The sequence below is a fragment of the Scyliorhinus canicula genome, chromosome 24, assembly GCF_902713615.1.
Source record: "Scyliorhinus canicula chromosome 24, sScyCan1.1, whole genome shotgun sequence".
Classification (NCBI taxonomy): domain Eukaryota; kingdom Metazoa; phylum Chordata; class Chondrichthyes; order Carcharhiniformes; family Scyliorhinidae; genus Scyliorhinus; species Scyliorhinus canicula.
In genome coordinates this window covers 24,910,115-24,925,259 of record NC_052169.1, presented here as the reverse complement: position 1 = coordinate 24,925,259, position 15,145 = coordinate 24,910,115, and the positions used below count along the sequence as shown (strand labels likewise).

The 15,145-nt window shown below is 46.0% G+C and overlaps 1 protein-coding gene across 7 annotated transcripts in view; it reads left to right on the top strand.

Moving 5' to 3' along the window:
* vps13c (vacuolar protein sorting 13 homolog C) overlaps positions 1 to 15,145 on the top strand; it is a 368,173-nt gene that overhangs the window by 349,932 nt on the left and 3,096 nt on the right. For 3 of the 7 annotated variants that reach the window (XM_038784422.1, XM_038784421.1, XM_038784420.1), the window contains 3 exons: positions 9,486 to 9,577; positions 11,777 to 11,897; positions 12,680 to 12,769. In XM_038784422.1, the coding sequence (XP_038640350.1) occupies positions 9,486 to 9,577; positions 11,777 to 11,897; positions 12,680 to 12,769 (303 nt within the window). Of the gene's footprint in view, positions 1 to 851; positions 1,600 to 9,485; positions 9,578 to 11,776; positions 11,898 to 12,679; positions 12,770 to 15,145 lie in introns of those variants that run through there. The other 4 variants (XR_005458698.1, XR_005458696.1, XR_005458697.1 and 1 more) reach the window with 2 other exon arrangements.

The following is a 15,145-nucleotide window of genomic DNA, read 5'->3' as shown; positions in this document are numbered from 1 at the left end:
CGGCGCCTGTTCGGGTACAATGAGGGAGAATTCAGAATGTCCAATTCACCTAACAGCACGTTTTTCAGGACTTGTGGGAGGAAACCGGAGCACCAGGAGGAAACCCACGCAGGCATGGGGAGAAGGTGCAGACTCCACACAGACATTGACCCAAATGAGGAATCGAACCTGGGACCCTGGCCCTGTAAAGCCATTGTGCAGCAGGGTAGCATGGTGGTTAGCATAAATGCTTCACAGCTCCAGGGTCCCAGGTTCGATTCCCGGCTGGGTCACTGTCTGTGTGGAGTCTGCACGTCCTCCCCCTGTGTGCGTGGGTTTCCTCCAGGTGCTCCGGTTTCCTCCCACAGTCCAAAGATGTGCGGGTTAGGTGGATTGGCCAGGCTAAATTGCCCGTAGTGTCCTAATAAATGTAAGGTTAAGGGGGGGGGGTTGTTGGGTTACGGGTATATGGTGGATTCGTGGGTTTGAGTAGGGTGATCATGGCTCGGCACAACATTGAGGGCTGAAGGGCCTGTTCTGTGCTGTACTGTTCTATGTTCTAACCACTGTGCCACTGTGCTGCTCATTGTTACAAGCTCCAAAGACCACTTTGTAGTTAGCAATAGTGCATCTCCACCTGCTGTCGTGTCTCTGTTGCTGCCCATTGTAGCCCGCACAGCAAAAATATCAATCAGTTCTCCTTTTCCTGAAACCCTTTGTGATTTCCTAGTCATCTTTTTATTGCAGGTTTTCATTTTGTTTCTTTCATCACATTGCAAAGCTGTTAAATGAAAAAACATTTACTCTTTAATCTTCTAACATGGCAAGATTCTTACTTTTTCCTCTCTCTTTTTGTTTTAAACATGCAACAGGATATGGAATGAGTGATTTGAAATCGGTTTGCTTATACCAACTTTACACCGTATGCTTTTTAACCCGTGTCTCATCATTAAATGTAAATATGTTCAAATTTGTAAATGTACGTTTCTTACCTCCATCATACAATGTCACAGTAAATAACAGGTATGTACGTCATGATGAGCAGGTTGTATTTTGAGCTGGTTTGCACACTGACTAAACTTGTAACATCTAATGGCACTGTCACCTCACCAGTAAACTCAGTGCTTCGATCAGTATGAAGGAACCAAACATGAAACGTTCTTGTACCTTTTCAGCTGATTTTATTTCTATATTTAATCGGATCATTCACTATGGCAGCAAAAATTACTGAACGTAAAAATACGCTATCTTTTGAAGTCCGACTTTGCTTCCTGAATGTAGATTTATCATTTGCCTTCTGATGTTTAACGGTGGAATATTTGTTTTGATGCCTAAATGTCTCTGATGGACTTATGTTTACTTGAGTTAAAATATTTTCAAATGACAAAGTTAGAACCCTGTCCATGTTGTTCTAAATTTAGCTGATCAATTTGTCGATTTGAAGATGTGTATATGTGGACAGTTAGTATAGAAATACCTGTATTTTTACAAATATGTTTCCCCGCTGTAACCAAAAGCAGCTGTAATTTTGTCATTGAAATGTGTATTTCTCTTCACATTTTGATGTACTGGTTATACTTCACTTTTCAAAATCGGATTATTAAAAATTCAATGAACATATTCTGCAGGTATGTTTCTTTTGAGAAAAGAGAGGTAATTGGAATACACCTTTGTTTTCACGACCTACCTCATTGAGATACAAATCTCTGTTACACGTGAGAATGTGACGATTGAAACAATCGGGACGTATCAATAGGGAAGCAGTCTGTGTTTCTCTGTGTGTGAAATTCTATGACTGTACAGATATTCCTCGTGCCCTCTCACCATCACTTTTTAAATCTAGCCTTCGGTTTTGAGGTAGAGCAGTGACATGTAAGGAGGAATTTCAGTGGAGTACGCTTGAGTTTTTAGCGTGAGGCATAAGAGACTTTTTTTTTCCTTGCCATAAGTTCACTTGTTGCTGGATGTACCAAGGTTAAGCAGGTAGCTTCAGCAATCACTAGTGTCATGAGAATGTCACTTTAAGAAATGTCTGTCTGCTCATGTTACTGCAGTGATGTCAGAGTGGGGGTGGAGCTGAGCTCTGGCTGCAGTGATGTCAGAGTGGGGGTGGAGCTGAGCTCTGGCTGCAGTGATGTCAGAGTGGGGGTGGAGCTAAGCTCTGGCTGCAGTGATGTCAGAGTGTGGGTGGAGCTGAGCTCTGGCTGCAGTGATGTCAGAGTGGGTGGAGCTGAGCTCTGGCTGCAGTGATGTCAGAGTGTGGGTGGAGCTGAGCTCTGGCTGCAGTGATGTCAGAGTGTGGGTGGAGCTGAACTCTGGCTCTGCTTTTTAGTTTCACTTTGAGAAAAGTTTGGGTGTGCCTGTTTTTTTTTTGGTTTTGTTTTCAGTGTTGGAGCTGAAGCCAGACAGAGCAGGTGTACTGCTGATCTCTCTGCCATCAAAAGACTATCTCTTGATCATTTGGTGAATTCAGAATTATAAACGTTTTCAGTAGTGAATGTAAACCTGATGTGCTTCTGTTAAAATGTGTTTCTTTTGTCTTCTGGATGTTTGGGAAGTTATTCAGGATTACCTAGGGGGTTGTATTTGAATTTGTGGTCGCTAAGATGTTCACTATGTTTTAAAAAGGTTAACTTGAGTTCATAGAATAAACATTGTTTTGCTTTAAAAGATACTTTTCCATTTCTGCTGTACCACCCCTGTCGAATGGGCCGTGTGCTCCCCATACCACAATCTAGTAAAAGCTGTGGGTCAGGTGAACTCCATGATACACTTTGGGATTCTCTAAACCCTGGCCCATAACACTAGTCAGTGTAAATCATTTGGCTGCTTATGTCCCTGGAGTTTATGGAATGAAGCTATTTGCCTCCACACACACACATTGCATTATTCGATTCTTCTCACCTTTACTTATTACATCACGTTTTAATAAGCCTTGAAATTTTACAAATTCATTTTGTTAGGAAGAGCATGGAGAGAAAATATAAAATAAGGGATATAATTCTATAGAGTACACGGGAGCAGATTCTATAGGGTACACCTGGGTGTACACTTGCATTAATCACAATTCTATAGGGTACACAGGAGCACAGAGACCTGGGTGTATGCTTGCATTAATCACAATTCTATAGAGTACACAGGAGCACAGAGACCTGGGTGTATGCTTGCATTAATCACAATTCTATAGAGTACACAGGAGCACAGAGACCTGGGTGTATGCTTGCATTAATCACAATTCTATAGGGTACACAGGAGCACAGAGACCTGGGTGTATGCTTGCATTAATCACAATTCTATAGGGTACACAGGAGCACAGCGACCTGGGTGTATGCTTGCATTAATCACAATTCTATAGGGTACACAGGAGCACAGAGACCTGGGTGTATACTTGCATTAATCACAATTGTATAGGTGCAGAGGCACCTGGATGTCGATGTGCATTAATCATTGAAGGTGGCAGGACAGATGGAGAGAGCAGTTAATAAAGCAGAGAATATTCTGGACTTTATTAATAGGGATATAGAGTACAAGAGCAAGGAGGTTATTCTGAACTCCGACAAGATACTGGTTAGACCTCAGCTGGGATATTAGAACAAAGAAAAGTACAGCATAGGAACAGGCCCTTCGGCCCTCCAAGCCTGTGCTGACCATGCTGCCCGTCTAAACTAAAATCTACACTTCCTGGGTCCGTATCCCTCTATTTCCATCCTATTTATGTATTTGTCAAGATGCCCCTTAAATGTCACTATTGTCCCTGCTTCCACCATCTCCTCCGGCAGCGAGTTCCAGGCACCCACTACCCTCTGTGTAAAAACAAAAACTTGCCTCGTACATCTCCTCTAAACCTTGCCCCTCGCATCTTAAACCTATGCCCCCTAGTAATTGACCCCTCTGCTCTATTGTGCACAGTTCTGGGGGCCACACTATAGGAAGGATGTGAACAGATTGGAGAGAGAGCAGAAGAGGATTACAAGGATGGCTCCAGGGATGAGAAACTTCAGTGCTGAGGAGGGTTTGGAGAGGTTGGGACTGTTCTCGTTGGAGAGAGAGTGAAAGTGAAGCGGAGATTTGATAGAGATGTTCAAAATCATAAGGGGGCTGGGCAGAGTAGACGGGGAGGAACTGTTCCCGCTCAGAAAAGGATGGAGAACGAGAGGGGCACAGATTTAAAGTGATTTGCAAAAGAAATAAATGTGAGGTGAGAAAGTATTTTTCACCCAGCGAGTGGTTGGGGTGTGGAATGCATGGTCTGGAAGTGTGGTGGAGGCAGGTTCAACCGAGGCATTCAAGAGGGGGTAGATGATTATTTGAATAGAAACAATATGCAGGGGTACGGGGAAAAGGCAGGGGGCTGGTGGAGAGCAGGCACAAATGACCTCCTTCAGCACAGTAACTATTCTGTGATCTTGATTGTTCATGTTATTGATCCAGAAAGTCCCCCTGTGAATGAATGGAAGCTCATAGCCACCCGGTCAGATTTTGGCTACTACCTCATCTGATCTAGACCTGATCCGTATTTTACTGGCTACACACAACAGTTGCTGCTACACCTTGCACTAAAACTTTCGATTGTTGATGTGTATTTGTTATGCACATGTACAGTGATTAACTTGAGCTTTGTAAAAATCAGTGTAAACAGCAACAATCATGCGCCACATTAAATAAGAGCCTTCCACACTTCCTGAGAATCTGTGGGAGGGAAGAGAAAGGGCATCAGACGTGGAAACCGTAGATGTGAGTACCACTCCATGTCACTCAGTCAAGGTCTGTTGCAGTTTACATACTTCAGTGAAAAGCTGGTGCTCCGTTCCGTGGCTGTGACTTCAATGTTTGTCTTGTGTGTTAAATCTGCTTTTCCCCTCTCAGCTCATTTGGCCTCGTGATGCCAGTGGCGTCTTTGTCAAGTTGTTCACGACTTTAACCGCCCAATCTTCGCTTCAGGCCTTGTATCATCACATTCACGAGGGCTGCCTCCTTCCACCTGTGTCACACTGCCTGACTCAATCTGTGCCTCAGCCCGTTTCCTGTTGGAACTCTCAACTTTCCTTTACCACCCCTGTATGTGATTCTTCCAATGCTCCCCTGACTGGCTTCCCATCCTGCACTATTCCTGAATTTCAGCTACTCCAGAACTCTGTCCTTATCCAATTTTGCATCAAGTCTCTGTCACCCCGTTACCCATGTCTTTGTTTACTTGTATTGCCTTCTAACACCGCCAATGTAAAGTTATCTCCTGGTTTCACCCCTCTCCATCATTGTGATCCCCTGGAGCCCTACAATGCTTTCTCTTCAATCACTAACTCTGGCCTAAATTTCATCACTCCATCATCCCTTTATGATGCCAATCGTGCTGGAGTTACCTCCCTAAAGCTCTACCCCTCTCCTTAAAGATGCTCCTTAAAACCTACATGTTTTGACCAAGCGTTTGGTTACCCATCCTAATATCTCCTCCTGTGGGCCACCTTTACCCTCCTGTGAACGCGTTGAGCCATTTCCACCACGTTAAGTGTGAGCTGTCGTTGGCACGCTCCCTCCCTGTTGGACCGTTGGGCAGCACGGTAGCATGGTGGTTAGCATAAATGCTTCACAGCTCCAGGGTCCCAGGTTCGATTCCCGGCTGGGCCACTGTCTGCGGAGTCTGCACGTCCTCCCCGTGTGTGCGTGGGTTTCCTCCGGGTGCTCCGGTTTCCTCCCTCAGTCCAAAGATGTGCGGGTTAGGTTGATTGGCTATGCTGAATTGCCCTTAGTGTCCTAAAAAATAAGGTTAATGGGGGGGGGTTGTTGGGTTACGTGGATAGGTTGACTTGAGTAGGGTGATCATTGCTCGGCACAACATCGAGGGCCGAAGGGCCTGTTCTGTGCTGTACTGTTCTATCTATCTATCTAACCCCATCATTGGTGGCTGTGTCGTCCGTCATTTCGACTGCGTGCTCTGGAATTCTCAGCCCCCCTACCACTCCCTCAGCTCTTCCTCTGCGACCGATCGGCCTTACACCTCACCCTCGTGACCAAGGCTTTTTGATCGCCCTTCCTGACGTTTTCCCTTCAATCCCGACATCTACCTTTGTCTGATTGTTCCTCTGCAAAGCGCCTTGGGCTGTTAAAAAATATAAATGCTTGATATCGCTTTTGATTCTTTGTCCAGCAGTCTGTTTGGAATTTTGTGTATGTCTGTCTGCAATGTCTTGACTGTTCTGTCCTGGCTTCTTTCACTGTCTCTCCTGTGTTTCCCTCCCCAGTCCATGCCAGGCAAAGGAAGAGTAACATAGCAGTGAAAGAAGAGGCTGAGTATCGCGATTCGTTTTCCATTCTATTCACCGCTCGAGCTGCTGGCGTTGAAAGATTCCGTCGCAGTGATGGTCGAGCCGACTGTTTTAGTTACCTGTGAGGCTGCATCTTTCCTGGGATTGAGGCCCGAGTTCTGTCTGTTTGACTCCCAGACTCTGCTGATCCACCTCTATCTCCCTGATCTCTTGCTCTCCAATTGTTCTGTGTGAAACCGACTCGGCGATCTGAATTGCCAGTCCAAAGTTGGGAACTCTGCGTGGAGTTAGCCTGCACATAGTACTGTACTGTACCCAGAGAGGGGCAAACTTAATATAAACCTGAGTTATAAACCTTAATATAAACATGTTCCAGTTATAGAATCATAGAATTTACAGCGCAGAAGGAGGCCATTCAGCCCATCGAGTCTGCACCGGTTCTTGGAAAGAGCACTCTACCCAAGGTCAACAACTCCACCCTATCCCCATAACCCAGATACCCCACCCAACACTAAGGGCAATTTATCATGGCCAATCCACCTAACCTGCACATCTTTGGACTGTGGGAGGAAACCGGAGCACCCGGAGGAAACCCACGCAGACACGGGGAGGATGTGCAGACTCCGCACAGATAGTGACCCAAGCCGGAATCGAACCTGGGACCCTGGAGCTGTGAAGCGATTGTGCTGTCCACAATGCTACCGTGCTGCCTCTAAACCATGTTCCACATGCTTCTGCCCAAATCGGAAGTCTGATGCTTGAAAGATCTGGCAGAGGGACTCTCAGCATTAAAAGTGCTCTTCAATTCTGTTTGTTATGCTATTGCTCTGTTGATTAAGGGGAATACAAAAGGAAATATATATAGGTGCGAAAATCAAATTGATTTTGCCATTTGCAGCTTTCAAAATACCCAGCGATTTTGACCCAGCGACAGTAAGGGATTTGCATTTCCAAGTCAGGATAGTGTGGGGTTCGGAGGGGGAATTGCAACTGGTGACGTTCCCGTGGGTCTGATGCTCTTGTCTTTCCAGATGGTAGAGTTTTGGACGGTCGGGTTGACGCAGCCTTGGTGAGTTGTTGCGGTGCATCTTGTAGATGGTGTACACGGCTGCTACTGTGTGCCAGTGGTGGTGGTATTGATGGTGAGAGTACACGGCTGCTGCTGTGTGCCAGTGGTGGAGGTAGTTGATGGTGATGGGGTGCCGATGCAGTAGGGCTGCTTTGTCCCGCATGGTATTGAGCTTCTCAAGTGTTGTCAGAGCTGCACTCATCCAGGCATCACAGGGTAATCCAGAAGCCCAGACTCTGAGGCCACGGGTTTGAATCCCACTAAGGCAGCTGGTGGAATTTAACTTCAGCTAATACAATCTGGAATTAAGCTAGTCTCAATAATAGTGGCAGTGAAGCCATTGCCGAAAAAACCCATCTGGTTGACGAATGCCCTTTGGGGCAGCAAACCTGCCGTCCTTACCTCGCCTGGCCTACATGTGACTGCAGACCCACAGCAATGTGGCTGGCTCTTAAATCCCCCTCTGAAATGGCCTACTCAAGCCACTCAGTTTTAGCAAACTGCAACAACGTTTACAAAGAGGAATGAAAATGAACGGGCCACCTGACATTGACGTAGACTAGGTACCGGAATGACGACAAACTCAGCGACGTTGAGCCTCCAAAGTAACATCTGGGGCCCTGTGCCAGAATTGGGGAGCTGTATCATGAACTAGTCAAGCAACAGCCTGCCCAAGTCATCCACATGAAATCATGCCTTTCGGACAATGTCCCAGACAACACCACCACCATCCTGGGTATATCCTATCCCACTGACAAAACAGACCCATCAGAGATGATGGCTCAGTGGTAAACAGTCAGGAGGGAGTTGCAACATCGATTCTGAATCCCCATGACGTCTCACAGCATCTGGCCAACCACGGCCAAGGAAACCTCCTGCTGATGATAACGGACCACCCTCCTACAGCTGATGAATTAACACTCTGCCACGTTGAACACCACCTACTGAGGATGGCTGAGGCACAGAATGTCCCTCACCAAGAATGACTCCGTAGCACTTCCACTGACTGAACCTCTGAGTCAGGAGGTGAGTTTCTCTGCAGGATTCCCAGGCCCTGAACTGCTCTGAATCCCCCAGTACGGCGGGGGGGCGGGGGGGTTCAGCGATGATAATACCACTGAGTATCGTGGGGAGATGGTCAGAATCTCTCTTGTTGGCGATGGCCGTTTCTCTGGCACTAGTGTGATGTGAATTCTACTTGCCACTTACCAGCCTAATCCCAAATACTGTGCAGGACCTGCTGAATTTGGACGATTTCCGTGTCAGAGGAGTGGCAAATAGTACTGAACATTGTGCAAGCATCAGCGAACATCCTCACTCCTGATCTTATGATGGATGGAGGGTCATTGATGGAGCAGCTGAAGATGGTTGGGCCGAGGACACCGGTTGGGCCGAGGACACCGGTTGGACCTAGGACACCGGTTGGGCCGGGGACACCGGTTGGGCCTGAGACACCGGTTGGGCCGGGGACACCGGTTGGGCCGGGGACACCGGTTGGGCCGGGGACACCGGTTGGGCCGGGGACACCGGTTGGGCCGAGGACACCGGTTGGGCCGGGGACACCGGTTGGGCCTGAGACACCGGTTGGGCCGAAGACGCCGGTTGGGCCGAGGACGCCGGTTGGGCCGAGGACGCCGGTTGGGCCTGAGACGCCGGTTGGGCCGGGGACACCGGTTGGGCCGGGGACACCGGTTGGGCCTGAGACGCCGGTTGGGCCGAGGACGCCGGTTGGGCCGAGGACGCCGGTTGGGCCGAGGACGCCGGTTGGGCCGAGGACGCCGGTTGGGCCGAGGACGCCGGTTGGGCCGAGGACGCCGGTTGGGCCGAGGACGCCGGTTGGGCCGAGGACGCCGGTAGGGCCGAGGACGCCGGTTGGGCCGAGGACGCCGGTAGGGCCTACATTGTCAGTGGGACTGATGGAGATGGAGTGCCTGCCACTATTATGTGGCGTGATACCCTCCAGCAAGGTGCTGAATTAACATTTTACGGCACTGTTCATACCCATGTGACAATCCATATGCAACAGGGTTCTGCTGGCATGGCTACCAGCTGAGAAGTTGACCATTCTTACAGCAGTTTGGTATTTGTACCTAATGGGTGTAACATGTTTAAATGTTGTAGTTTGGCTATCCATTGCTGGAGAGAATGACAGCTGCTGTTTAATTTCATTCCAGAAGTTGGATTTTCAGAAGTTTGAAGGAGAAAGCTACCGTTTTCATTGTCGTTGGTTCGAAAAGAAAAAGGCCAAGCTGATTATCACAAACAGGTACACGAAACACTGGCTGCTTCCTGGCAGACTCAGCCGTTTTATTTAACCAGTTCAATGAGTGCACAATTGAAGCAAAGCACAGCCACTGTATTATATTCCTAATGGTGCACGTGTACAACTGCTGCAACTGGCCATTTGCTCTAACTAGCCTCTACCATTGTTTCTGCTGCACACAGACCTCCTCTCATTTTAATTCATCTGTAGGACATGGGAGCAGAATTAGGCCATTCGGCCCATCGCGAATGCTCCACCATTCAATTATGGCTGATATTTTCTCATCCCCATTCTCCTGTCTACTTCCCATAACCCATGATCCCCTTATTAATTAAGAACCTGTCTATCTCCGTCTTAAAGACACTCAGTGATTTGGCCTCCACAACCTTCTGCGGCAAAGAGTTCCACAGATTCACCAGCCTCTGGCTGAAGAAGTTCCTCCTCATCTCTGTTTTAAAGGATCGTCCCTTCAGTCTGAGGCTGTGCCCTCGGGTTCTAGGTTCTCCTACTAGTGGAAACATCCTCTACACTTCTGATTGTTTCAACATAACTTTTTATTCCTTTCTCCTTCGATTGTTAATCTAGCTTCCCCTTCAACGTGGCCATGTTATTTACCTCACCGCTCCCTGGGAAATGTGTTTTTCTGTAAAGAAGGTTGTATGTGTAAGTTACTTAATTAAGCTAGAAAATGGTTATTGGCGACCATTTGTCTGGAAGAAGTAAGGGATGAAAGGAGAACCTTAGTTAGGCCGTATAATCAATTCTGGTCGCCACACTACCAGAAGGATTTGCAGGCGTTAGAGAGGGTACAGAAGAGATTTACCAGGATGTTGCTCGGTACGGAGGGCATGAGGGGAGGTTGAATAAACTCGGTTTGTTCTCACTGGAACAACGAAGGTTGAGGGGCGGCCTAATAGAAGTCTACAAGATAATGAGGGGCATAGACAGAGTGGATAGTCAGAGGCTTTTCCCCAGGGTAGAGGGGTCAATTACTAGGGGGCATAGGTTTAAGGTGTGAGGGACAAGGTTTAAAGGAGATGTACGAGGCAAGTCTTTTACACAGAGGGTAGTGGGTGCCTGGAACTTGCTGCCAGAGGAGGTGGTGGAAGCAGGGACGATAGTGACATTTAAGGGGCATCTTGACAAATACATGAATAGGGTGGGAATAGAGGGATACGGACCAAGGAAGGGTAAGGAGTTTTAGTTTAGACAGGCAGCATGGTTGGCACATGCTTGGAGGGCCGAAGGGCGTGTTCCAATGCCGTACTTTTCTTTGTTCTTTGAGTGAAGGTGCAAAATGCATGTATTTGTAATGAAGATAGGGTCGAGTAGATTTTTAAGTAAAGTTTAGAGATTTGCATTAGGAGATGGATAGGGACTTTAAAAAAAAAGTCATTAAATTTCAACAGGGAGTAAAAGACTTATACAATTTGCAACTGTTTCGTAAGTAAATAAGGGAAAGTTATTGAATGTAATTTGACTTCAAAAGGGGGGGACACAGGAAAGACCTGAAAGAATTTTGTATTTTGGAAAAGCGGAGTTCAAAGGAGTTTTGATAACAATCGAATCAAAGATAAAAGGTATATTGAAGGAGAGGAGTTGAGCTGATTTGGTATTGGCTGTGTGGGAAAGATCTGGAAACAGCTCTGGGCTGTGACAAGGTGAAGTTTGAATCGGCCATCCAGCCAGTTAGCTCAGTGGGCTGGATGGCTACTTTGCGATGCCCCTTGTCTGAAATGTGGTGACCCTCCACCAGTCAGCTCTCAAAGGGGATATCAGCCTATGATCCCCGGGCAGTGTGACGGCTTTGACATTTACAGTTTGCGTTTTAAAAATCAGGATTGGTGAATTTGTGAAGTCTTTTTAATCATTTCTAGTGTTTATTATGATAAGACGTTTAGGTGGCTTTTTCAAAGGGTTTTAAAAATCACGTCAACAGTTTGGTTAGCTTTGTGACGATTGCGCGCTTGGTAGCTTTGCAGTGAATGAAGTGAAGGGTGTTTAGGGATGTGTTTTTTAAATGCTGGTTTATGATTCCTCTTAAATCAGTAGGAAGCTGATCCCATCAGGAGTTTTAGATGGTTTGCCATGCTACATGTACGAGCCACATTTTTAATTGTTTACTGGTGTTCAGGACTCAACAACTGTTTTTAATCCTGCACGGTGCAAACTAATTGATCTTTTTGCATGTTTATCTTTTAGGAGGGTGGTCTATGTGTCTGATGAGATTCTAGGCCATCTTGGCAATGACTGGAATTACACTTTTGAAGAATTTATTCAACCGCCGTCTTTAGAAGGCAATGTACTGAGCTTGTACATCAAGGTACGCTGTGCGAGAATCCACCTTCATCTACCATTGATGGTTTACTAAAGTATGACGAGAGTGTGAATTAATGATGCATGATTCTGCTTTTCTCACTGAGAAGTGCTAAGTTGATTTTTAATTACTATAATAATCAATGGTTATTATCCTTTAATATACATACAAGCAACGTATTTCTCCAGTGCAATGTTTCTCAAATCACCATTGTTTCTGCACTTTTTGTGATTTAATGTGTGGTTGGAAGCTTTCGTCATTCAACAGAGAAAGCTTCACTAATCTCTGTCGAGGCTAAAAAAGGATTCTGTGCCTTGAATTGGAACAGCATTTGGCCCAATCTTGACTATATGTGCATCCCCTCTCGGAACTATACCAGAGTCCAAGATGGTGGGATCCTGAGCATCGTTTCACGCGTGTTCAGAATGGGAATTGCAAACCAAATCAAGCAGATTCTGTATCGTTGTGCAGAGCAAGCATTGTTAGGTGGAATCCGAGAATGTAGGAGGGATAAAGTTCCGGCATGTCAGTGTGGAGAAATCCAGAAGCTTGTTTTGGAGTGGTAGGGGAAGGCCTTGCAGGATCTGCCTCGGCTACCCTCTCCCTAACTGGAAAAATAGCGTACACGACCTGGAATCCAGCTCCTCGCAAATGGGGATTGCGTCATTGGACTTTGTTTGAAACCGAGTTCAGGAATATTGTTCACAGATATAATCCTGAAGAATCAAAGGGGAAGCTAAAGAGGCAATACCTCAATAAAAAGATGACAAGTTATGTTTTTTTAACAGGATCAGTCAATAATAGGATTTTCAAATCCCAAGAGTGGAACTGAAAGTTTTGTGAGAAAAGTAATTCTCTCAGACGCGAATATGGCAAAGGTAAATTATTTTGTTTAAATAGGAGTGTAATGTTTGATGCCAGCATGATTTTTTTTGGGGGAACAATTCTTTATTCCACTAATAAGTGTGCGTGTATGCTTCCTGCCTGAAAAACTTGGCATCCTGTTGTCATGTTTTCGTTACACTTTTGTCTCCACGCCTTTATTATAAATGTCCATGTCAACATTTATACTGAAGCAGAGAGTGCAGGCTGGGTCATTGAATTAGATAGATTTTCGATCGACAAGGGAGTCAAGGGCTTTGGAAGATGGGCAATAAAGTGGAGTTACGGCCACAGTCTGATCAGTTATTATCAAATTGACTGATGGAGCTGGCTCAAGGCATATCCTCCTCCTCCTCCTCATTCTTACTTTTATTCAGGGAAAGGCACAAGTGAACGTCCTCTACTGTAACCGCATCCTCCCATCATTGGCAACACTGACGTGCACCATTTTTCACATCCTATTTCCTCTGCCTGTGCAGCAGAAAAACACCTGGCCTCCATCAAAATCATCCTATTCTTCACAAAGTGCCTTGCGTTTTTCTGTTTGACCATTCAATCATTGAATATTATTAAGTTTGGTTAATCCCTCACTCTTTCCCTCTGTTTGTAAATCCCTTGTCATTGTGGTGAGGTGAGGGTTTTTCACTGAAACAAGTCTTAAATAAAGTGAAAATATCGGCATGGTTCCAATGATTGACTCTGTGGGACACCAAAACTATTTTGGATCACCATATCGATTGCTGATTTAGCTGGCAATGAGTTCACAGCATCCTCCTGTCAGTCACAGCGAGCAGGGGATCTTGCTGCCCCCGAGGCAGTCTGGAGCTAGCTGCTCTCAATCCAATTCCCCTGTCTTTTGCCCCTTGTATTCTTTACCGTTCCCTTTTGTATGTGATGTTAATCTCTGGCTCAGTTCAGTGGCCACTTCATGGAAAGCATTCCACGTTGTTATAGTATGGCTCATTTTTTAAAAAATACATCCGGTTTCATTTCTGGCGCAACGATCTTGAATTCGGTATTCCCATTTGACACATTGTCCAATTAGCGGGAATGATATTTCGCTATTTACGCTTTCGAATCCTTCCAAATCTCCTATAGCTTTCTGTGTTCCAGTGGAGACGAGCCTTCCTTGACCGTAGCCCGTCATTTGAGTTTTGATTCTAGTAACTCTCGGTGTCTCTTTTCTCAACACTAATACTCTTCTGATTAAAGTTGCCTAAACTGAGTGACATGTGCCAGCAGTGGTTTAACTGATGTCTTACACAAATTCAACACCAGAACCTTTTTTGCTCTCGGTACCTTCTATATAACCTACTGCTATTTGTAAAAATATCTCCACCATTTTTCTATTCATCGTGCGAGTTGCAATATTTACAGTACATTTCCCATCACTGATTTTCTGAAAATATATATGACTTACAATTGTCTATATGGAACTGCATCTGACACCTTGCTCGCTTAACCTGTGTCCTACTATTTTGTGCAGTGTCTAGTTTGGTATCAGGAAAGTCGAGTCTGAGGCTTATCTGCACTTGTCTTTCAGTAAAGGCCCCTGTCCAGCCTCCCTGGTTCCATCCTTAGGGGCAGCACGGTAGCATTGTGGATAGCACAATCGCTTCACAGCTCCAGGGTCCCAGGTTCGGTTCCGACTTGGGTCACTGTCTGTGCGGAGTCTGCACGTTCTCCCCGTGTGTGTGTGGGTTTCCTCCGGGTGCTCCGGTTTCCTCCCACAGCCCAAAGATGTGCAGGTTAGGTGGATTGGCCATGCTAAATTGACCTTAGTGTCCAAAATTGCCCTTAGTGTTGGGTGGGGTTACTGGGTTATGGGGATAGGGTGGAGGTGTTAACCTTGGGTAGGGTGCTCTTTCCAGGAGCTGGTGCAGACTCGATGGGCCGAATGGCCTCCTCCTGCACTGTAAATTCTATGTAATCCTCTGCAAATTTGAGATTGTTTAAAATTCTCTGCCCGTTTCCCAACTCGCACCAAGGCTTATCTCCCCTGTGTTCGCTGACCTACATGAACCCCTGCTTAAGCAACATCCTGAATTTAAAATTCTCATAATTGTTTTCAATTAAAAGTTAAACAGATCTTAACAAAAAGTAAAGAAAGGTCTTTGAGCTGACTTTCCCATCAACGTCTGAAATTTCAATTAAGCAAAATCCACACACACACACTGGTCAAATGCCACTTATGAATAAAGTTAACACTCCGTGGTTTACAGATGTATTCACAATGTCCTTGGGACAGAAGCTTTCAGAAGTCAGTCTGAGAAACACCTCCTTTCCTCAGAACCCCGAGCAGAATTCTAAAAATGAAACTCACAACAATAGACAGAGGGCAGGGCTGAAAACGAAACTGAAACAGGCCCAGC